The sequence below is a fragment of the Durio zibethinus genome, chromosome 17 (genome assembly GCF_047325235.1).
Source record: "Durio zibethinus cultivar Kanyao isolate XHJ-2024 chromosome 17, ASM4732523v1, whole genome shotgun sequence".
Classification (NCBI taxonomy): Eukaryota; Viridiplantae; Streptophyta; class Magnoliopsida; order Malvales; family Malvaceae; genus Durio; species Durio zibethinus.
Window position 1 is genome coordinate 24558162 of NC_143178.1, and position 21629 is coordinate 24579790.

Sequence of the window (21629 nt, forward strand, 5' to 3'; positions counted from 1 at the left end):
TACAACAAAAAGCCACTTCCAATCATTGTCATCCAAAAAACTGTACAACAAAAAGTGCAATTGTATTGGCAGATTATACACCAAATCACTTGGGATCTGGTGGGGATTATACACCAGATATTTATATGATCGGATACAAATAAATCGGGGTGGGGTGGGTTGGGAATGAATGGGAAAAATGCATTTTAAGTTCCATGAAGAGAATGAACATCTCCACAAAATTTATAAACTTGTAATACTATTCTAATTCTGGCTGTGAAAGACCTCAGATTTACCTCTAAATAGTGTATCCATGGATAGGCCTATTGAGGATGGTTTGAAACCACGGATTAACTTTCGAGATGCCGCTGTCTGGGGGTTTTTGTTCGTTTTCGTTCTTCTTGAAGGACCACCAGCAGGCACATAACTTTTAGCAGATCCAGGTGACTTGGAGTTGAAAATTGATGAGCTGAAAAAAGTGTCACTCACACCAAATGATATAGGCCCTTTATGTGATGCATCTACTGGATGCCCAACAGCTCCATCTTGATGGGGAGGTGGGAATTTCTCACTCTTGCTCACAGCATTTGTTTGTGTCATGACTCTCCATTTCTGGAAACCAGCAAACAATCAGGTATTTGCATCAAATTCAAAGCAAATGAAGCTCACAAGAAAACCATGGGAAAGAAACAGAGCAAACACAATAAAACAGACATAATACTAGAGAAAGGTATCTCAGAATTCAGCCTTACCTACCAAAGCCAAAATTTTAACTGATGATCAAAAGTTTATTGCTAAGCAACTAATACTTATAACTTCAGTTACAACTGACACATGGAGTTAAAGTGCCACACTTAAAAACCATTGCAACTAATAAAACTAATATTCATTACGTGGCAATTGGCAAGAAATATGCAGCCAGGAAACTTCATTTGTGAGAAAATCAACTTGAAACATAACATGCGACTTTGAACTTAACAAGGTGCAATTTGGCAAGTAGACAGTGGTTATGACTCAACCAAATTTTAAAGTAAGTGAAATAAAAATAAAACAGTAAAAAAGCTTAAGTAAGAGATTAGAAGAAGAACAAAGTCTCCTACTCACATCTAAGTTTGCTTGAATCTCTGCATTTGCTTCAGGAACTGGAACTGCCCGACTAGCACGTTCACGAACTTTAATTCTCCTGGCATCATCAACTGCATTAACTTTGCTGGCTAGACCTCTTTGCCTATACAGGAAAAGTGTTTATCAGCTACCAGCATATAGCCAAACTGGGCAAAGAAAAGAAAAGGTGAAAAAAGAAAGCCAGCCGACCTTCTTGCTTCTTCATCTCTTAATTTTACATCCAATTCTTTACAGGGAGGATACTTTGGTAAACTTGATGGCTCACAAGCGTATGGTTCAGTGGTAAAGAACTGCAAACAGGAAACCAAATATTTCACAAACTAGTTATAGATACACAGCAAGCCAATGATGAGAACGGAATATTAAGTATTCCACAATAGATATATGATAATGCAAAGGATATAGGTCATTCAAGTCCAGGAATCCACAACATATTCTTAGTCAGGCTATCAAGCAATAAAATCCATAAAGCTACCTTCAAATATGTAAATAAAGAATTGATTTGCTTGAGAGATGCATTAACTAAGCTGATATAAACTTACTTCACTATTAAGAGCTTCTGTGGCAGTACTTCGCTCCTCAGGATCTATTGAAAGAAGATTTTCAATTAAAGGTAAAGAAGAAGAAGGAAAATCCTTGAAAGATTCTGCTATACAGCGTTTGTATGGCTGCTGTGGCTTAAAGAGTGTTGCATTTGGCAACTTGGATTTCTTCCAATATTCCTCAGAAGGGGATCCACATAACTTGAATATCTTATGCAGTTGTTCAACCTAAGCAGGAGACAAAATCTGATGTTAGCTCCTCCCATAAAAAAGGAAAATTTCCATCAACAGATAAAAAATAATATACGACATAATTAAACCAACTAGAAGCAACACTAGTTATGAAACAAAAACCAGACTATTTAGATTTTTTGGCTTCCCAAGAGTCAAGCACTATTAATTGATCAGACATCCTAACCACAGAATATATTCATCTGACTTGACTTGACTTGACAATGGTGGTTCCCCAACAAATACAGCAAGCAACAAACAAGAAGACAAAATATTTGTAAGCATAATTACATGAGGGCTTGCACATGGATGCCAACTTCGGTTCCACCAAATTCACAGAAAATCAAAGATCTGATGGGATTCAAAAAATAATAGAGGCTTTAAAATCAGACCAAAAAAAGAGAGAGAAAATTAATACCTCTGTCCTTCCTGGCATTATTGGCTTCCCAGAAAGTAGCTCAGCCAAAATGCAGCCAGCACTCCAGAGGTCAACCCCAACACCATAATAAGTTGCCCCAAGAAGTAGTTCAGGTGGACGGTACCAGAGTGTGACTACTCGACTAGTCAGGTGCTTCTTCTGCTCAGGATCATAAAAGGTAGCGAGTCCAAAATCAGCAATTTTTAAAATCCCTTGATTGTCAATAAGCAGATTAGAACCCTTGATATCACGATGCAAAACTCCTTGTTTGTGGCAATGCTTTAGCCCAGAAAGTAACTGCTTCATATAGCACTTTACCTGCCAGAGGGAAGATACATCAAAATAAACGGATCATCTAAATTTCAAATCTTCAGCCACATAAACCTCATTACCAAACACTGACAATTACAAGTGCATAATGCCACAAGCCATAACCAGCCTTGCATGTCTCTATCCTCGTTTCTGCAAGATGCTAATTAAACTAAATTCTATCTTGAAGTTAAGCTTTTAATTTAAGATGATCATTCCAAGGCTTAACTATTTCTAACTTACTCCTAGAATACCTTCATATACAGCATCATAATTATAAACTAATGCCATTTCTTAGCACTTTCCTACATTGTGCAACAATTATCTAATTTCAGCAATTAACCAACCTTCTAAAGCAAACAACCAACCTCTACAAGCTTATATGCTTCTAAATTTCACTAAATAGAAATATTTGTTTCAAAGGAATTTGCCTTCCAAAGGTGGCAAATCACCATGTTGGAGGAACATTCAGTCACAATTGTAGCTTGCATGATGTCAATCATTGTCATAATATCTGAAAACCTAGATGTTCATCTACACAATCACTTATAGGAAACAATTATTGTTTCATGTTTGCTTCCAAGGTAATGGAGGATGAGAGGGGTAAACTGGTAGTGAATCATCTGTTTACAACCTTACCAGCTTGTTCTGTTTCCAGAAATTAACCAGAAGATAAATAAGTAGCTACACTGTTAACTAACTTTTAAAAAATGATTGGAGGTTTTAGTTTTCTTAGCCATCTAAAAAGTGGCATCTTTTCTTTTCTCGTTATTTCCCATTCATTCCATCTAGAAACCGTCCAAATAAAGGTATAATTTAAAAGAACTGGAAATCCAACTCCAAAAATTGATGTGAAGAACGAAATTTCCATGAATTTTCATACCCAAAAATAGTACAAAAATAAAGATATTTAAAAAGCTCAAAAGACAGAAATTCAGATTTCAAAACCTCTAGCTATGGGACCCAAGTAGCAAGAGAAATACTAAGAGTAACATGAAGAGCCCACAACAAGCAAAACAAAAAAGTACAAGAACCATAATAGTCCCAAAATCTCAGTTAGACAAGCAAGAGCAAAACATGAAAAAGCACCCACCTGAGGCTTAGTGAACTAAAACAAATCAATATGAACAGTAAAAACAAGCAGAAATCAGCAACAAAACATCCCATTTGAAGAAAGAAATGTCACCTGAGGCTCAGTGAACTTGACTCCTTGGCAGGCGGCGAGGCCAGCGAGATCATGCTCCATGTATTCAAAAACCAAGTAAAGGCTACATGACATTCTTGAAGTAACTAAACCTTCAAGCTTGATTACATTGGGATGGTCAAGCTTCCTCAATACAAGAATCTCTCTAGCCATAAACTTTACACTCTCTGGCTCCAAATTGTCAAACCTAACCTTCTTTAATGCCACTATTTTCCCTGTTTGTAGATCCCTTGCTTTGTACACATTGCTATAAGTCCCTTGCCCAATCTTTAAATCCATCACAAAAACAAAAACCCAGATTGTTAAAAGTCAAAATGATTATAAAAAAGGAAGCTTTTTAATCAAGTTGAGAGAAAGTTGATACCTTGTCAAGCTTCTCAAAGGTGCTGGCAAGTCTCGGGGCCCAGTCACGGATTGCTTCGCCAGCAACGGCCATCAGCCACGAAGGCCACCCTTTCTGGTTCAAATCCAGTGGCGTCCGTTGTCTCTCCGGCGCCGGAATGCTCACTGGGAAATTACCGGTATGTCTAGCTTTTTGCTGCTGTTGACTCGGTCTCTCCGGCTCTTTGACATCCACGACGCCGTCAACGGCTTCAGTGACTGAAACTACCGTAGATGGGTCATCAGAGCTCCGGCGACGACGAGTACGTGGAGGATGTGATGGAGCTGAAGTGTTGCTCCGCTGCCGGCGGTCCGATGACGGAGGTTGCGATTGCTTTCCGAAGACGCAACCCATTCTCTCAACGCAAATGCATGGGGGGAATGTACTCCGATGAACGGAAAACCACTAGTGGCTTTTAGCACAAAAAACAAGCCTGGCAGTTACACGACAGCGTTTAGAGGAGCGAGAAAAGAATTGAGCTTTTCGTTTTCAATTTTCAGACGAGCTTTAGAGAGACAAGTAGTAGCAGCAGCACCAGCAACAGCAACAGCAACAGCTTAGCTGAGAAACTCAGGTGAGTGTGAGGGTCCTGGTTTATTTATTTAATTTAATTTTTCTATGTTCATTTGGGTTTTAATATAGGGCGCTGAGTTGAGGAAATACTACACAATTGCCACGGACCGGTAAAAAAAAGTTACGTCATGTCGATGAGAAAGTCAAAACAATGGAAAGTAAAAAGAAGGCTTTTGGGTTCAAATTACTAATTATTACATGATAAGGATGTCAATTTTATATTATAATAAATTTGATTTTTTATTTTAATGGGACGAAGATGAAAATAAATATAATTTTAAATTTTTTATTAAATATAATAATGAAAATAAATAATATAGTATTTGTTTTATATTAATATTATATATATATATTTATATATTTAATAAATTAATTTTTTATTTAATGATATAAATTTTTTTAATTTATTAGAATTAATATATTTGTATTTTAAAATATATATTTATAAAAAAGTATTTAAATATGTAAGATAAAAATTAAAAAATAAATTTAATTTTTTAAAAACTTTTGAGTATAAAAACTATTTACACATATTAAATACTCATAAAAATAAAAATAAAGATGAATTTAAAACATTTATTAAATATAAATATAAAAAAATATATTATAAAAAATAAAAAATATTCTATTCCTTTTTTTACTTTAGTTACGGACATCCGTACTATCCTTAGCAAAAAGACACCTGCCATGTTCTAAAGGCCATCTCACAAAATTTATTAATTTATTAATTTAATTTTTTAACAAGTGCTCTAAAAACTTCTTTTTTTACCGTAGCTTTAAGATTTTAAAATTAATTAGTAATATTTTTATATATTTTTAGAAATTACAACTTGAGGATAATAATATATTTATATTAAATAAACTTAATACATTCAAAATTAAGTATTTACTAATATATTATCATTGATTTAAAATTTATTAATGAGTTTTTTTATATAAATTGTTATGATAAATATAGTAAATAAAATATTTTCCAAAATAATTACATGCATAATTAGACAAAATCTAAATTAGAGTTATAATTATATGAATGTCTTAAATTTATTAAATCTCAAGTAAGATTCATTAAATATTTTTTATAAATGAGGTTGTAATTTCAAATAATATAAAAGATTATAAGTGCTAAATTTAAATTTTATAAATATTATTTTTTAAAAATAATTATATTTCTCATACTAATTGAATTAAATTTCATATTTAAGATTGTTAATTATATTTTCAATAACATGACAAAAAATGAAATATAAATAGTGAAAGTAAAGAATTTTTTTATATAAAAATTTTCTCTTATTTTTCTTATTTTTACTTATAAACATACTAAAAATAAAGTAGGAAAGTGGGAGTTAGAAAATATAATGAAAAAATGTTGAAAAAAAGAATATAAAAAAATATTAGTAGCTTTCAAGATAGTTGGATTAAGACTAAGTAGTGGTTGAATTGGTTAGACAATTAATATTTTTTCATCAACTTTAATAAAAGTAAGTAATAATTAAGTTCTAGTGGGTTATGGAATTTTTTTTTTCCAGATTAATCAACATTAAAAAAAATGCTAAGATCCATGCACAACTTCTTAAATAATGCAAAATTTATTAAAAAAATGTCTACGTGGCCGATTATATGAAAAATTAAAATAATCATTTTTATCTTTATTTTAAAAATAAATATAAAATTTAATTATTTATAAAAATAATATTTAATAATTTTAAAATTTAAATATTAATTTATAATTTTTTATTTTTAAATTATGATTTTTTGTAATAAAAAATAATTTGTTGGAATTTATAATGAAAATTTTGATTTAATGATTAGTAAAGTTAATAATTTACTGAATGCAGTAAAGTTAATAATTTTACTGACTGGTGCTGCAGACTGAAAAACAAGCAGGGTTGTGGCTACACCTACCAAACTGAACCCCTTTCAAAATGGTCTAATTGCATTTATTGTGAGCTACAGAAAAAAACTCCCAAAGTCACACCGTCAGCCATGGGATGACACCACCATGAATGATTTGTATTTATTACGCGACAAACTTACAGTTATTCATCATTATATATATATATATATATATTCAGATTATGTATTTTCCTGTTACAAAAGCAGCTTTGTGAGATTAACCCAATTAGAATTGAAGAAAGTAGAACGGTTCCAGGGTGTCATTTGAGCTGTTATGGTGTCTGCAGCTTGCAAGAAATAATGGCGTTGAATGCCGTAAATAATGAAGAATAATAGCCAACGAGGGTTGGTAGTAAAGGGCGAATGCTAGATGTATTAGCATCTAGGTTCGAATTGTCTCATGATTTATTATTGATAAGTGATTTGTAAATTTAAAAAATTTATGGGTAAAACTTCAATGAATTTATAAATTTTAATTGAATTAACGATTTATTTTGATATTTGAGATTAGTAACCTCTTTTATTTTAAAACTTTTTTCGTGCCAAAAAAAAATTGAAGAATAATAGGTGTCTGAAGTAGTCGACTCTGGGAATAATTTTAACTGGATCCAAGAACTCTTGAACATGTCTCTGCTTTGCCTGGCTGCTTCCCAAATGAAATGATACCTTGATGGCATATGCATGGTCTGTATAAAACCCAATACTCACAATAGAATCATATTTCCAGAAAACAATAATGAAAGTTCTAAATAACCCATGGTCGTCCATTTGCAGGATAATTGACTTAGTAAAAAAAAATGCAGTTGTCACTTGTCAGAAGGAAATAATACTGACTATGCATGGTTGATAATCAAGGTTTGACTGCCAAAGAGTTACCAGAAGTGACAAAAGGTATATTAACACTCAAGTTTAAATTTCTCCAAGATTCTTGTTGGTAAACAATTTATAAATTCAATGAATTCGAAAAATTTAATTAGATTACTATGGGTGACTTTCTAATTTTTCTTTTTTGACAAAAAAAATCAAGGTTTGATTTTTTTTGGAAAGCTAATCCACAGACATTGGTCAATGCGTCGAAAATCAGAGGCACGTTAGTTTGACAATGTTGAATTGAATCTGAATCTGAAACCTGAAATCAAATAAAACAAATGATAATGGTTTTAAATATTCTCATATTAAATGCCTTCATTGAATGAATGAGCTGATCTTTTCCCTTTGCTGCCAGTGTCTTTTACTCACTCACCCTCCCACACCTCCCTACATTAATGTGCACTGACTGCCCTTTCTTTCTTTTCAGTTTTCCATCATTTCCTCAGGCTTTTGCTTGCCTCTGCTCAGTTCTCTTTTTGTTTGCACTCTTAATACACGTCTGTACTCTGTACGGTTGGCTTTTGCATCTGAGTTGAGAGTTCAAAAGTCAACTTACAATTCCGTCTTCCTAGAAAGGGCCTTCAAAACACAAGCGACTCAACTTGGAGTCTGCTACATACTGTTTTTAGTTGCCGACAGTCATGTGATTATTGGTAAAATATTAGATTTTTTTTAGTTTCAATTACCATAATTATAGCTTTAATCCCACAGAACTTTCCATGTCCTTTCTACTTGAACTTAATCAGCATCACTCTTTTTCATGCAATTCAGAATTAACCTCATTCCAAGGTTCAGTGATTAATTGATCAGAAAGAGGAATTCCTGAAGGATCAACAGAAAGTGGAGTTATCATACAAACAATCTTCAAGAAAGCCAGCATTAGCAGCAGCATCTCAGCAGAATACAGCTGCTGATCAACTAAGTGCAAGTAACAACATGTAATCCAGCAAAAGTTAATAAGCACCTTATATTCAGATATAATACTTTGTGTCATTGTATAGTGTTCAGATTCACCAGGTACATGAAAATTAACTCAAAGGAAGTCGAACAATTGGTAGCTCCAGCGCAGATCAGCTGGATAAAAGCCTTTCAAGGGCTAGGTTTTCGTCACCGCCAACAGCTTCTAGAGTACTTCTCACCAAACCATTGGCGAAACCCATTTCCACAAGCCGTTGCACCTGTACCCATTTGATTCTGACTTAGCAAATTCAGCTCATTAAAAATAAGATTGTCAACATTAAAAACAACGTGTCTGCTATAAGGCAAATGTCTATTGTTAAAAAAGGATGCCACCTCTCAGGAATTTACTCGGTACATACTTCGCAAGAAAGTATTTACTTGCTTCTATGAATATCTAGATGCATAACGAATACAGACCTTTTCCTCGATCCCTAAAGAAGAGGCCTTGGCAAAACTTTCTGTCCAGTAACGGGCTGTACCAACAAATGTCTGATACTCTCTCAGATACTGCATTAGAGAAGGGGATAAAAATCAATGGCTAGCTGGAGTGATAAAAACTTTAGCGGAAACTAATGAAAAAGAGGCATTAAACCTGGACTGACAGCATACATAGGTTTAATAATCTACAAACTATAGCACATTTAAATAAGGCCAATAAAAAGGACAAAGAAAATTTTGTTAGCATAGGAAAACACATTGAGCAAACCGAACCTGTTGTGCTACTACAGCATCTTGAGGATCATCAGGTTCGGGAGCAGAAAGCAAAGCTTGGACAGAAAGAAGAGCTGTCTTAAGAGTGAGTGCAGGGCTCCACTGGTCCTTCAATATATCCAGGCATATCGCCCCACTTTGACTACTAATGTTCGGGTGCCTTTGGTGGTAACAGAACATAAGGAAGTTTCCAGAGTTAATCACCATCAGAACTTAATTGATCATTTTTCACATCATGTTTATGCATCAACTTGCCAGTAATTGACTCCTAAATGCATCTTGTTTATGGTATCACATAAAACAAAGTTTTGAATCTGAAATTCACATGCAAAACATATTCAAGGGGAAAACAAAGCCATCTGTACTAACTCAAGCTAGTTGCAACAGCATGCAACTGGCAGCATTATACAATTCGCTTTTTCTTTTCTCCTTTCAACATTCTCAAACAACAAGAATTCTTATACATAGTGCTGCATATCTATCATGCAGTAGAAGACAGGAAATTGTTTATACATGTTATTTAGAGTATTTGCTCCAAAAATGAGGGGAAAAGAGAAAAGAAATAGTTTTAATGTAAACCTGATAAATTGCTACAACAAAAAAAACATAATTTTCAAAAAGGGCTCGTGTAGTTTCAGCAATGCAATGAGTGAGAGAAAGCGCAAAACAAACAGTTGTGCCCAGTCAGGATTAGAGATCCAAGTCAAGTTTAATCAAATTATTTTATCAGCACAAAAAGATTAAAAAATTTGCAAGATTATGGATTGTTTCATCCAGCCAAGTCAAAAGGAACAATGTAAAACAAGAATAACAACAAAAGCAAAAGAGCAATTAACCAAGTCTTGTGCACTCTCCTTAGGCCATTTTTAAGCACAGAATTTATTGGCCCATCAAGCACACTCACATTCTACTACATTACCAGAAAACCAATTCAACTATCCCGTCCAGTCAACAAATGAAAACGAAATATGCAGACAAAATGAGATGATGCATATTTTTCCTACCAAACTTTGGTCACAAATTTCATTTTCGGAGGCTCAAATGGATACCCTTCTGCAAAACAGAAACCAATCACTAAAAAAATCAGTAACCAATGATCCATTCCATATCAAACAAGGATAATTCTCCTTAATCTACCAGCCAATTGATAGTATCTACCAACATTCCCTTCAAAAAACAATCCTTTATCAATTTACACACAAAGCTCAACATCCCAACTTTATAATATAAACTCACTTGAAAATCTAAGCTTGGACAAAGATTTCATATTCTTTTCTGAAATTTTTTAAGAAAAAAAACTTACCCATTAAAAAACCCTTTCTCCTCAACCCAATTCTCAACTCAAAAAAAAAAAAACCCATGAAAGATAATGTAAAAAGATTTAGAATTGTGGTAACCAGGCAATGTGATATCGATTTCAAAGGAGCCTCCTTCATAGGGAGTGCCAAGGGGGCCAGGGATGATGCCAGTCAAGCGAGCGAGATTGTCTGATTTTGGAGAGACCGTAATGCCCGAAGAATCTTGTTCTCTGCTACATTCTTGTAGCTCCTTCTGAACCCGAGCGAAGTCTATCATCTCTCCTCAATTATCGTTCTCGATCAAACCCTAAACCCAGTAACGGAAGAGAGGAGAACAAAAGAATGGTAGCCCAAATTTAAGAAGGAAAACGGGACAGCCCAAACAATAATCAAAACTTTTCTCCACTCTTTGGTCTTTACTTTCTTTTCTTTTTTTTTTTTTCCTCCTGCCCTTTGTGGAGAGAAAAAAAAAAATTGAGCAAGAAAATTAGGTTGGAAAATCAATTAGAAAATGATTTACCAGTTTGGTAGGTCGTCATTTTCAAAATTGATTTTTAACCTTTTTTTTTTTTTTTCTAAAAATGAATAGAAAGAAAAAAGAATTAAATAAATTAAAAAGTAATAAACTATAAAAATATTTATTAAATAAAATCTTATAGATAGATAGGCAAAAAAGTTTAAAAAAATTTTTTTGAACTAAAATTTAACAATCATCCAAATCTTTTTTTTTTACTATTAATTAAATTCTCAAATGTCTATTTTTTTAATTAAGTCTTTATTAGAGAAAAATTGAAAAAAAATGATTAATTGATTTCGTCTAAATGAAGATTTAATTAAGTAAAATAAATATATAAAAATTTAATTAAAAAATAAATATTTAAGAATTTAATTGATTGAAAATAAAATTTAAAATTTAATTAATTATAATAAAATATTATGAATTTAAATATTATTAAATTTTATTTGAGGGTTGTTTTGAAATTTATGTCAAATAGATTTTCATGAATATGACCAATTCAGATAGCAAAATTAAGAAAATACTAGTCAATATTAATTTTCAATTTGGTATAATGTTTGGGTTGAAAAATCATGATTCCACAACCCATGAGAAAAAAAAAATCTCCTTAAAATCTTAGTATAGGAAGAAAAATTTGAACCGAATTTGAATTGATGATGAAATACAAAGTCAAATCAAAAGAAGGAAATATTTGACTTATTCATTAAGTATTAAATTTTTAATTTTAATAATTAAAATATGATTTCTTACAATCTTAAATGTATATATATAAGTTTGAAAATATATTTAATAATTAGTTTGCTACCGTATGATGTACATATTATTTTTATTTATGTAAATATGTATAAAAATATAAATTAATAATATTTAATCACTTATATATTTTAAATATATATAATACATATATTATAATTAAGAGGTCAAATTATAATAAATTGATTATAAATATCTTTTGAATTTAAAAAATATATATATGTGATATTTGTGCTTTTGAATTAAAAAAAAAAGATTAAAGGATTATAAAGAAAGTTAGCAAAGTAAAAATATCCATTTGAAAGTTTTAAATTTAAAAAGAGATATTTCTAGATAAAATTTTAATTAAATAAGAATAATTTTTTTAAGTTTTATATTTTTATTACAACTTATTGAGATTTTTTATTTTTAAGAAAAAATCATAGATAATTAATTATAAATAATTTGGGTAAGATTTTATTTTTGAAAGTTTTGATATTTAAATTTAAATAATATATAATAGATATTGTTTATGTGTAAAAAAAAATGTCTATCTAAACGTCCACGTGACAAATCTTATAAAGTTTTATTATCTGTTGTAATATAATATATATAATTTGTAAATTTGTTATATATATTTTATGTTAAATAAATATAAATATAAAAATTATTATATTATAATTAGTGTCTATATGATAAATATAAAATATACTTTTTATTTTTATCAAAATTTTAAATTATATATTTTTTATTATTTTCATGTTGAATTATTTTATTCTATTTGAAATTATCATGTATTGGGAAAAATAAGTAATGGACAATGATTAAGCTAAATAAGTTTTGGAGGACCCTTTTCTACGGAGGTGAAGGTAGAAGTTAAGAGTAAGAAAAAATTTGAAAAAATAAAAAATTGATCCAAAATCAATGTTTAGTTTAAATTTTTTATTGAATTTAGATTAAATTTGAATTTTAAATATATATAATGAACTGAATTGAATTAAATATTTTTACTAATTTATATATATTTAAATAATAATTATTTTATACTTAAATTTATTTAATATATTAAAAAATATATTAAAATAACATATAAAAATAAAAAAATTTAATAAACTGAATGAAACTGTTAAAATTTAATTCAATTTAAATTATATAAAAACTTAAATTTTGAATTAAATTTTAAAAATTTATAATTTTATATATTATCTAAAAAATTTAAATTAAATTCGATTTCAACTATTATGACCATGACCAGGAGAGGCAGAGGAAATGGCAATGGCCAAATGAGGCCATCCAAGATGAATATGTGGACACGGAGTGACATTAAACAAACAGTCCAACACGAAGCAAACAACGTAGACAACGACATGTAATTGTAAGGTAAGAAAAACGAGAGCCGCTAAGCTCCCAACTTGAACAAATAAAAAAAACCCATAATTTAAAACGCAGAGGAGCATGTGAGTTTTGCCAAGGTGTGGTTTTTACCTTTTAGAGAAAAAAAAATTATATATAGATATATATATATATTTATAGCCAGCCAAGAAATTTCCAGTTAACTGATGACACACATTTCTTTTCTGTTTCCCATTTTTTTCATTGTCAAATTTGGGAGGCTCAGAACAATTCACCAACACTGTTCACAGTTATAGAAAGAAAAGCAGAGAGAGAAGGAGAGTCTTTAGATGGAAATGCGAAGAACCGCAAAGAGAGCTGAGGAGAGTATAAAGAGAAGGAAGAAGAAGAAAAGTTTCTTGGAATAAGAGAAAAAAAGGAGATTTGGGTTTTTGATTCTTTTGCTTTTTCGTTCTGTTTTAGCTTGGTTGGATTGAGTTTTGATCTGGGTTTTGCTCCTTTTTTGTGTTTGATGATCAGGTACTTTACTGGTGCGTTTTGTTTAATTATCTTTTGGTTATGTGTAGGTGAGAATTTTCAAGTTTTGGCTTTTATGCCTTTTGATATCCTATCTTCTTCAAAGTTGCAGTTTTGAAGTTGTGTGGTGTTCTTATTGATCATTTATTTGATTGGTCTAGAAGTGGAGAGAAAGAAGGAACTGAAAATTTTGTTTATTTGTCTTGTCCCAATTGATGAAAGTTTCTAGCTTTCACAAAATCTCTTCATCTGAATGTAGCAATGAACATAATCCAAACCAAAAATATGAATGGTTTTGTTGTGGTTTAATAGAGATATATCAGAGAGGAATCCATGCTTTCAAGGAATGTTTTCTAATTGTTTATGGGGTGGAAGAACTAATTTGGGGCTTAGTTTTTTTCCTATTAACATTGCTTTGATCATGGTTGCTGCTGATTGCATTCTAGTTGAATTATTTGTTCTGTTGGAGTTACGTACAAGGAATGGTTGAGGCTTTTCAATTCTAACTGGGTTTCATAGTTTGGCAATCAGAATTGGTCAACTTTCTCTTCTTGTCTTATTAAAAAATACATTTTTATGTAAAACATTGGGAGGTGGAGGAGGGAGCATCTACTTTTGTAATATTCCTAATTGTAAAAAAATTCATTCTGATCATTTCCAGTTTGTTCTTAACTTCTTGTATGAAGAAATGCTTGAGATCAAGATAGGAGGTGACAATTTTTGTGTTTGATGATGATACTAAAGCAGAAATACTGAACTTTTCCAATATATAGAACCTAAACTTTCTATTCTTACGTTTTCTTGCACCACTGGCTGATTGTTGGAACTTTATTGCAGGGTGATATATTGGAGTCTAGCAAAACATGAGCTACCTATTTGTCTTTCCTTGCCAGGCTGCCAGTATGAAAGTGGCCACAGAAGCCTTTAGGAAGACATAAAGGCTTGGTTTCGAACCAAGCCTCCTCCCCTCCCCCCTTGTAATAGGGCTTTGCCCCCCGTGAAACCAAAAAAAAGAAAGCAGTTATGGTGTTCTACCCTTCTGTTCATATAGGGAGTTCAGCTGCACGATTTGGTGAAATAGCTGCTGCTGAATTATGGGTGGATGTAGTTGATAGTTGACGAAACTTATACCATTTAGAATTGCAGTAGTCATCTGTGAAAATTTATTAGTTTGATAACGCCGGGCAACTTGAATTCCATTGTTGCTTTAGTAAGTAAGCCTTATTGCACATAAGGAATACAGTGCACAAGAGTTGATAATAAAGTAACTAAAAAGGGCTCTCTTTTAAATTCCGGAGGAGGATATTTAAAATGGGCTTGCCTCAAGTTTCTTCCAGTGGCATTGCAGAGGAAGTGGCTGCAACGCTGTGCACAGTTGTGCAGACCACACACAGAATTGTTGGAGTGAGCAGCTGTGATTTAATAAGGATGCATGGAGGAAATGTAGGAAATCAAATTCAGGTGGATTTGCCACACTCTTCTTTTGGAGATTTGCCAAAAAAAGCCACTGGGGAGCGTCTACAGGATCCCGAGACTTGGAATGTAAATAAAGATGGTAGATCTAACATTTATAGGCTGAAGATTGGCATCGTGGAACAAAATGGCTGGCTTGCTCATAAAAGTGGGCATAATATTCTAACACCTGTTCCTAGAATTCTTGGTTTTGAAACAAAGGCATTGCATTCTCCAGTTGATGTGTTCAATGGAGTCCAAACTTCACCCACTGTTGTTAGCATCACCAGCAATGCAGCTGAGTCTAATGGCTCAACAGCAAGGAAGCGCTTATTGTCTCCTTTGAGTGGAATGCTCTGCCCTGATCAATTTAATGGTGATGCTCTGAATATCAGTGGTGGTTTCAGCCAAAGTGGTTTTGGCCACGGAAATGAAAACTGCGGTGTCTATGTATCACAAGAGCATAAAAAGGCTCATATTAGCGACTCTAGTTCTTTCAACAATGCAGTCAGTTCTGCATCTTGTTTTCAACAATGGAAGAATTCACCAGATGATAATTTTGGAGCAAACTCAATGTTCCTTTCTGATGGTTCTCTGCTAAAAGATACTGGCCTGCAATCTTACAGTCATTTTGTACCTACTTCCCAAGGGCTCAATTATCCTGAAGAAACAAATAAAAGAAGGAACAAGACACCGGCTATAGCGATACCTGTTGAGAAGGCTCCCTTGTCTTTGTCTCCTCTTGGTCCAAAATCTATTGAAAGAATAAAATATGGTGAAGGATACAGGGATTTGGCAGAAACACTAAATGATGATTATATGACCTTCAAGGATATGGAGCAGTCTCCTAATGGAATGGTATCAGTCCAGACAGATAAGAATTTTAGGTTGTCAAGTAAATCATTTCATCATTTTGATGATTTGCAGAATAAGTTTGATCCATGTTCTCCAGAGCTTACCTCTGGAATTGCTCAAAAATGGGGTCAGGTTCTGAATCTTGCTCCTAAAACTGAAAAATTGGTTAGAAGTCTTAGTGGACTGTCTGTCAGAAGGTCCTTGGTTGGTTCATTTGAGGAGTCACTGCTATCTGGTCGTCTGTTATCTGGAAAAGTTAGTCAGGTTAGGAATTTTTTTTTGTAATATAAGGAGCTATTCATGCTTGATCCAAAGACTTCTCCGAGGCCCACAATTTATTTTAACTTCATTTTTCTTGTTACTTGTATGCAGAGAATTGATGGTTTCCTCGCTGTTCTCAGTGTCACTGGGGGGAGTTTCTCTCCACAATCGCAGAAACTTCCTTTTGCAGTAACTAGTGTTGATGGAGATAACTACTTGCTCTATTATTCATCAATAGATCTTGCTAAGCATGTCTCAACAAACAAGTCTAGAGGCCCAAAACTGAAAAGGAGCCTGAGCATTGACGATTCACAGGCTGAAAAGAGCCGCCTTTGTGTACCCATGAAGGGGCGGATACAATTGGTAATATTAGCTTAACAGCAACCCTGCCCTGATCAATCATTCGCCATGTGTCATTCTATAGCAAAATGTTATCAGTTAATGGCCGTTTGATGATGCATTAACGATTGGATCTCACAGTTTATGCTTTATGTTTTCTAGGTGTTGATTAAAGGTTATTATATATGCTTATATTTACAATATTATTCCTGTGGGTTGTATAGCCTGACAGTCATGAGTAACTGCAGACTGAATTGGTGTTAACAGGTGTTAAGCAATCCAGAAAAGACACCAATTCACACCTTCCTTTGTAACTATGATCTGACTGACATGCCTGCTGGTACGAAGGTATGTTTGGATCTTATAATTGTTTGTGTCCCGAATTATTAAAACGTTACTATTATGAACTGATATTGCATAATAACCCTTCTCTCTTGCTGACACTTTATACGTGTTTCAACAGACATTTATGCGCCAAAGGATTACTTTGGCACCTGCTACTGCAACTAATATACCAGGAAAAGAAAGACATGAAAGCTCTGTGACAAAAAATGATGTCAAAGCACCTACAGTCCAGAATTTTACTAATTCTTCTCTGATTAGCGGAACGTTATATACTACCAGGTATCCTGAGCAGAATATGAAAGATATAGAAAGTGAAACTGCTGGATGTGTTGGGGACTTAGCGAATGGTCCCAGTGGTTTGAACATTAATGAATATATACAAACTGACGAAGACAACAGCTCATTAAATGATAGCAATGTAAATTTAAACAAACTTGTAAATAGCACATCAAGGGTCAATGAGAGTAGTATGGGTGCTGGTGTTCTGCGCTATGCTCTTCATCTCCGTTTTTTATGTTCCCCGAAGAAATGTTCAAAGTCTGTCCGAAGGTGCAAATCTGATCCTCTGTCTGCACCAGCAGGAAACATGAACATTGAAGGGGAGAGACGCTTCTACTTGTATAGTGATATGAGGGTGGTTTTCCCACAGCGCCATTCAGATGCTGATGAGGGTCAGGTACGTTGCGTGCGTGGGTGTGCAGTCCTAGTATATTTAAGTGCTTCAAGCTTCTTTTATGTTTCTGGAATTTATTTTTTCACTTCAAATTTCTCACCATGCATTACAGTACTTTTTGGATATAGCACAAATTCCTGTTTTCCATCTTCATCAATTAAAATGTGATGATTTGGAAGGTTCTGACATTGATGATATATATGATTTTGAAAACATCCATTTATGCTGCTATATTGAGAGTTGAGGAATCCTAATGCATCTATATTTGTTTCTGAACATGAATTTGCTGATGGATGATGAGAACTTTAGCCTAAATTCTACTCTCACCTGTGCCTAATAACATGTATTTACATTGCAGTTGCATGTGGAGTATGATTTTCCATCAAATCCAAAGTACTTTGACATCAGCAGCTAAATGCCCCTTTAGGTTCTCTTTCCCAAAATTGCCAGTTAACATTTTTTGTACATATCTGTAAATGCAGTTTCTTTCATTTATCCTTTAATGAGGGCAATATGCCCATTGATTTGTACATAATTTTTAAAAAATGATTCAATAATTAGATGATTTCATTTGTATCATCATGTTCATTTTTCCTACTCTTTTTACTCTTGTCAATAGATCAAAGCCAAAAAAATTATTACAATATCACAAGAACATACTTTCTTGTGATAATGGGAGAAACAGAATCATGATCTCACAATTATTAACAAAGAAGCACCATGGCACTATGGTTCCTACTAGCAGCAAGACATCTGTTTCGGACAAGTGTATGGCTGTAAGCTGATTCTTAACATTTGACAACAATCTTGGCTACCATTCATTAGTTTACAGGAACGGCTGTTTGAAACGAAAACGACCTATTTTTTTGGTGCATATGGGAAAGGTACAATGGGAAATGGTGATTCCAATCTTGCATCTCAATCTTGTCCAGAAAGGTAACAGTCGCTTGGCCACAATTGCACCGTTCGAAACGACTTTCAACTAAAAGGAGTTCAAAAATCTTAGAGGATGGACGTTTCAAATTAACGAGTCTGGATAGATTTTTCTCCTTAGCAAATTTATTAGGATGGATCATGGATGTTTCAAACCTCTAGATATTAGTGAGTCTGGTGAGATTTTCCCCTTAGCTTGTCCCACAGATGGCTGCAGGTTCCTTCATGACCACATGTATAGAGTTAAAAAGTCTCCTTGACAAATTTATTAGGATGGATCATGGATGTTTCAAACTTCCAGATATTAGCGAGTCTGGTGAGATTTTTCCCCTTAGCTTGTCCCACAGATAGCTGCAGGTTTCTCCATGACCACATGTATGGAGTTAAAAAGCCAACTTTTTCTCCATTCAAGCTATAGTCAAAATAATTCTCATCAATTAAAAAATGATACCCCGTCCATGCACACACGACATTTAATTTCCATGTACATTTTGGACAGTTTCGAGCAAAGCACAAGTCTGCCATGCGAGAGATGGCAACTCTTTTCCAGGCTCCAATCCTGAAATTTAAAAAAAAAACCTTTAGTTTAGCTGACATTACAAAAATCTGAATCAAATTTAACGTATAAGCAATTAAGCTTGGAGCCATGAAGTAAAGAACTGAAGTTTACTATAGCAACAGATGGAGTTTGTCAGAACCGATGTGCCCCTTACCTATGAGAAAATTAAGGAACTACAATCCACCATATCCATCTATCAGTAGGGAATGTCCCTTTCTAACTAAACATTACATTCACTCCACACGGGGGTCCTGGAAATTTCAGTTTCGTAGCCAAAAATAAACTCGGATTACGAGATTGTATGCTGGAATCTATTTATCTCCTGCAATCCAAACGAGTGAAGCCGTGAAGGGTTCCCCCTTTGTGTCTGTTTATGGATGAACAGAAATATTGTCTTAAGGATAGCTGCTTGAGATTGTCCTATATCTGTCAACGTTCAGGGTCATGTGGGTAGGTCCATATTCATGATAAACCTAATTTACATGTAACTTTTGGAGCCTTATCACCTTCCACATTAATCCTAGTTGCTTCATTTTGCTCCCGGGGAAAAGATTCTACCAAGAAAAACTAACCCTTACTATTTTTCATTTAGAGGAAGAAGAAATGAAGACTGAAAAGTAAAACAACCATGATAATTTTATGGAAAAAGTTGGCTATGTAATTAAGAGATGGTTATCCATGATAGCAAAAGTTGATTCCTTTGCAAACTATATAGGGTTGGGTTGGTGCCACTTGACTTTTATATGTCCATTAACACTTACAATTAACGGTAGTTAGACTTGATTAGGAGCTAACAACGTAAAAAAAATGATAATGCTACATTAATCCTAATAAATAAACATTTTGGACATCATGAAAAGAAATCTTGATGAAGATCATGCTAGATATTTATATTCAAATTGAACTGAAATTTGACTTTTTGATGAAATCAAACAAAACTATTTTTTGGCTTGGCTATTGATGAAATAGAGAGGGCGAGCCTTGGAGCAATGGTAAGGTTGCTCTTTTATGACCACGGATATGAATCTTGGAAACAGTCTCTCTGTAAAAAATGTGAAGAGAAGGCTGCGTACTATTGACTTTCCCTTGACCCTAGCAAAACGGGGAGTCTTATGCACCGGAGTTTACCCCTTTTGATGAAATAGAGAAAAGCTCATTGGTGAAAAATGCAACACAGATGCTTGCTTACTAGAAACTGATCAGTAATTAGGCCTCTTTTTCAGCACTAAACATTTATAATATGCAGCCAAATGTACTGACAAGTGCAGTTCACAATTCACATATATCATTTAAGAGTTTTGTTTGGATCTCAAGAAAAAGTTTGTACTATTTAGAGCATCTGGAAAACTGGGATATCAGTTACTGAAATCAAAGTCAAACCTTCAATTATTCATTTTTTTTTTCCTTTGAATTTTGATATCCAGAAGAAAACATATAGGATTTCATTATTAAATGACAGGATTTCAATTCACAAGTTTCCATTAATTTTAGTTCTTCTTTACTATCTCAGTAGCCAAATTTTTATTAAATCGGTCATAATATATTAATTTGGTTCAATTTGTTAATCAAATGCATTGTAGTTGTGACAATGAAAGATTCCTCACTTTCTTTCTTCTTTTTTATATACCCTTCTTAACTTCAGTTACGTCTGCTTTTTGCTTTTGCATTTCATCACTTCTGCATTTTCCTTCCCTTGTTTTGTTCTGTTTCTTTCAAGAGCTTCCCTCCCAATGGAAAGCATTGAAGCCAAGTTCCCTGAAAAACCACCTCTGAAAACACACAAACTTGTCCTCGTTGCACAAATTTGCTTGAGAATTCTGGCGATTGCGACCGCATTGGCTGCCACATGGGTGATGATTACTTCCAAGGAAACCATTGTGGTTTTTGGCTTCCAACTCGATGCTCGATATAGCTATTCTTCTGCTTTCAAGTAAGATAATTATAAAATATAGCCCACAAATTGTAGAGCTTGTTTTTTCTTGTACTATTTGAAAGTACTGCCAAGTGCTAAATACTCTACTTTTCAGGTTCTTCGCGTTTGCAAATGCCTTTGCATGTGCCTTCACTTTCCTCTCCTTGTTGTTTGTGTTCTTCTTTGGCCGCCATGGCTTGACTCCTACAAGCTACTTCTTATTGTTCCTACACGATTTGGTAATGTTGGTTTTATACAAATCCGCAAAACTGAAAGACATAAAAGTCTGATATTGATATTCGGGGTTCTGGGCCATTGCAGTTTATAATGTCGCTGATGCTTTCCGGTGTGGCGGCTGGGACTGCAATCGGATACGTAGGCCGCTACGGTAACAGCCATACTGGTTGGCTGCAAATCTGCGACCGTTTGATCAAATTCTGCCACAGGGTGACCACTTCTATGATATTCTCGTTTCTCTCAGTCGTTTGCTTGCTGGCGCTTACCATCGTCTCCGCCAGCAAGTCTAGACACATCAAGGTTTAAAACACTGACGGAAGTGATGAAGACGGTGAAGATGAGATCAGACAGCCGATCATGCCGATGATGCAATGCGTATCCATGTAAACAAACTTGTTCAGTTCACTCTTCTGTAGGAAAAGGAAACTAATAAAACTTTCCGTTTAACTA

At 33.6% G+C, this 21629-nt stretch overlaps 4 protein-coding genes across 6 annotated transcripts; 2 read left to right on the plus strand and 2 right to left on the minus strand.

Annotated features, from left to right (window-relative positions):
* LOC111289857 (putative serine/threonine-protein kinase At1g54610) lies at nucleotides 1-4799 on the minus strand. The gene is made up of 7 exons (XM_022881215.2): nucleotides 4173-4799; nucleotides 3791-4075; nucleotides 2296-2613; nucleotides 1647-1874; nucleotides 1294-1394; nucleotides 1084-1207; nucleotides 1-591 (listed from the first exon to the last, which is right to left on the minus strand). The coding sequence occupies exons 1-7, from the start codon at nucleotides 4542-4544 to the stop codon at nucleotides 244-246; spliced, it is 1776 nt and encodes a 591-aa protein (XP_022736950.2). The 5' UTR covers nucleotides 4545-4799; the 3' UTR covers nucleotides 1-243.
* Nucleotides 4800-8465: 3666 nt separating this feature from the next.
* Nucleotides 8466-10975, minus strand: LOC111285180 (ubiquitin-conjugating enzyme E2 27-like). The gene is made up of 5 exons (XM_022874478.2): nucleotides 10595-10975; nucleotides 10202-10250; nucleotides 9198-9357; nucleotides 8904-8993; nucleotides 8466-8704 (listed from the first exon to the last, which is right to left on the minus strand). The coding sequence occupies exons 1-5, from the start codon at nucleotides 10770-10772 to the stop codon at nucleotides 8597-8599; spliced, it is 585 nt and encodes a 194-aa protein (XP_022730213.2). The 5' UTR covers nucleotides 10773-10975; the 3' UTR covers nucleotides 8466-8596.
* Nucleotides 10976-13294: 2319 nt separating this feature from the next.
* LOC111285189 (uncharacterized) lies at nucleotides 13295-18117 on the plus strand. Of its 3 annotated transcripts, none has more exons than XM_022874516.2 (6): nucleotides 13295-13663; nucleotides 14451-16184; nucleotides 16293-16544; nucleotides 16788-16868; nucleotides 16984-17541; nucleotides 17897-18117. In XM_022874516.2, exons 2-6 carry the CDS (start codon nucleotides 14925-14927, stop codon nucleotides 17951-17953), a joined length of 2208 nt encoding a protein of 735 aa, XP_022730251.2. In that variant the 5' UTR covers nucleotides 13295-13663; nucleotides 14451-14924; the 3' UTR covers nucleotides 17954-18117. The 3 variants fall into 3 exon arrangements, with proteins under 3 accessions (XP_022730251.2, XP_089602844.1, XP_022730243.2); XM_089746718.1 differs by having other exon boundaries at nucleotides 13295-13616; XM_022874508.2 differs by lacking the exon at nucleotides 13295-13663 and adding an exon at nucleotides 14202-14323.
* A 2300-nt stretch (nucleotides 18118-20417) lies between these two features.
* LOC111275227 (CASP-like protein 1F1) lies at nucleotides 20418-21629 on the plus strand. Its single transcript, XM_022860421.2, has 3 exons — nucleotides 20418-20960; nucleotides 21058-21181; nucleotides 21264-21629. Exons 1-3 carry the CDS (start codon nucleotides 20761-20763, stop codon nucleotides 21483-21485), a joined length of 546 nt encoding a protein of 181 aa, XP_022716156.2. The 5' UTR covers nucleotides 20418-20760; the 3' UTR covers nucleotides 21486-21629.

What these genes read in the sequence shown, in the direction of transcription:
- LOC111285180 (XM_022874478.2), bottom strand. Translation starts at nt 10,772, where the DNA reads ATGATAGACTTCGCTCGGGTTCAGAAGGAGCTACAAGAATGTAGCAGA. An exon ending in ATGCTGTAGTAGCACAACAG is followed by an intron (nt 8,994 to 9,197) that starts GTTCGGTTTGCT and finishes TCTCTAATGCAG; the next exon opens with TATCTGAGAGAGTATCAGAC. An exon ending in CTTTAGGGATCGAGGAAAAG is followed by an intron (nt 8,705 to 8,903) that starts GTCTGTATTCGT and finishes AAATGGGTACAG; the next exon opens with GTGCAACGGCTTGTGGAAAT.
- LOC111285189 (XM_022874516.2), top strand. Translation starts at nt 14,925, where the DNA reads ATGGGCTTGCCTCAAGTTTCTTCCAGTGGCATTGCAGAGGAAGTGGCT. An exon ending in TGAAGGGGCGGATACAATTG is followed by an intron (nt 16,545 to 16,787) that starts GTAATATTAGCT and finishes TGGTGTTAACAG; the next exon opens with GTGTTAAGCAATCCAGAAAA. An exon ending in ACATGCCTGCTGGTACGAAG is followed by an intron (nt 16,869 to 16,983) that starts GTATGTTTGGAT and finishes GTGTTTCAACAG; the next exon opens with ACATTTATGCGCCAAAGGAT.
- LOC111275227 (XM_022860421.2), top strand. Translation starts at nt 20,761, where the DNA reads ATGGAAAGCATTGAAGCCAAGTTCCCTGAAAAACCACCTCTGAAAACA. An exon ending in AGCTATTCTTCTGCTTTCAA is followed by an intron (nt 20,961 to 21,057) that starts GTAAGATAATTA and finishes TCTACTTTTCAG; the next exon opens with GTTCTTCGCGTTTGCAAATG. An exon ending in TATTGTTCCTACACGATTTG is followed by an intron (nt 21,182 to 21,263) that starts GTAATGTTGGTT and finishes GGGCCATTGCAG; the next exon opens with TTTATAATGTCGCTGATGCT.
- LOC111289857 (XM_022881215.2), bottom strand. Translation starts at nt 4,544, where the DNA reads ATGGGTTGCGTCTTCGGAAAGCAATCGCAACCTCCGTCATCGGACCGC. An exon ending in CCTTTGAGAAGCTTGACAAG is followed by an intron (nt 4,076 to 4,172) that starts GTATCAACTTTC and finishes ATGGATTTAAAG; the next exon opens with ATTGGGCAAGGGACTTATAG. An exon ending in TAATGCCAGGAAGGACAGAG is followed by an intron (nt 1,875 to 2,295) that starts GTATTAATTTTC and finishes TCTCCTGCTTAG; the next exon opens with GTTGAACAACTGCATAAGAT.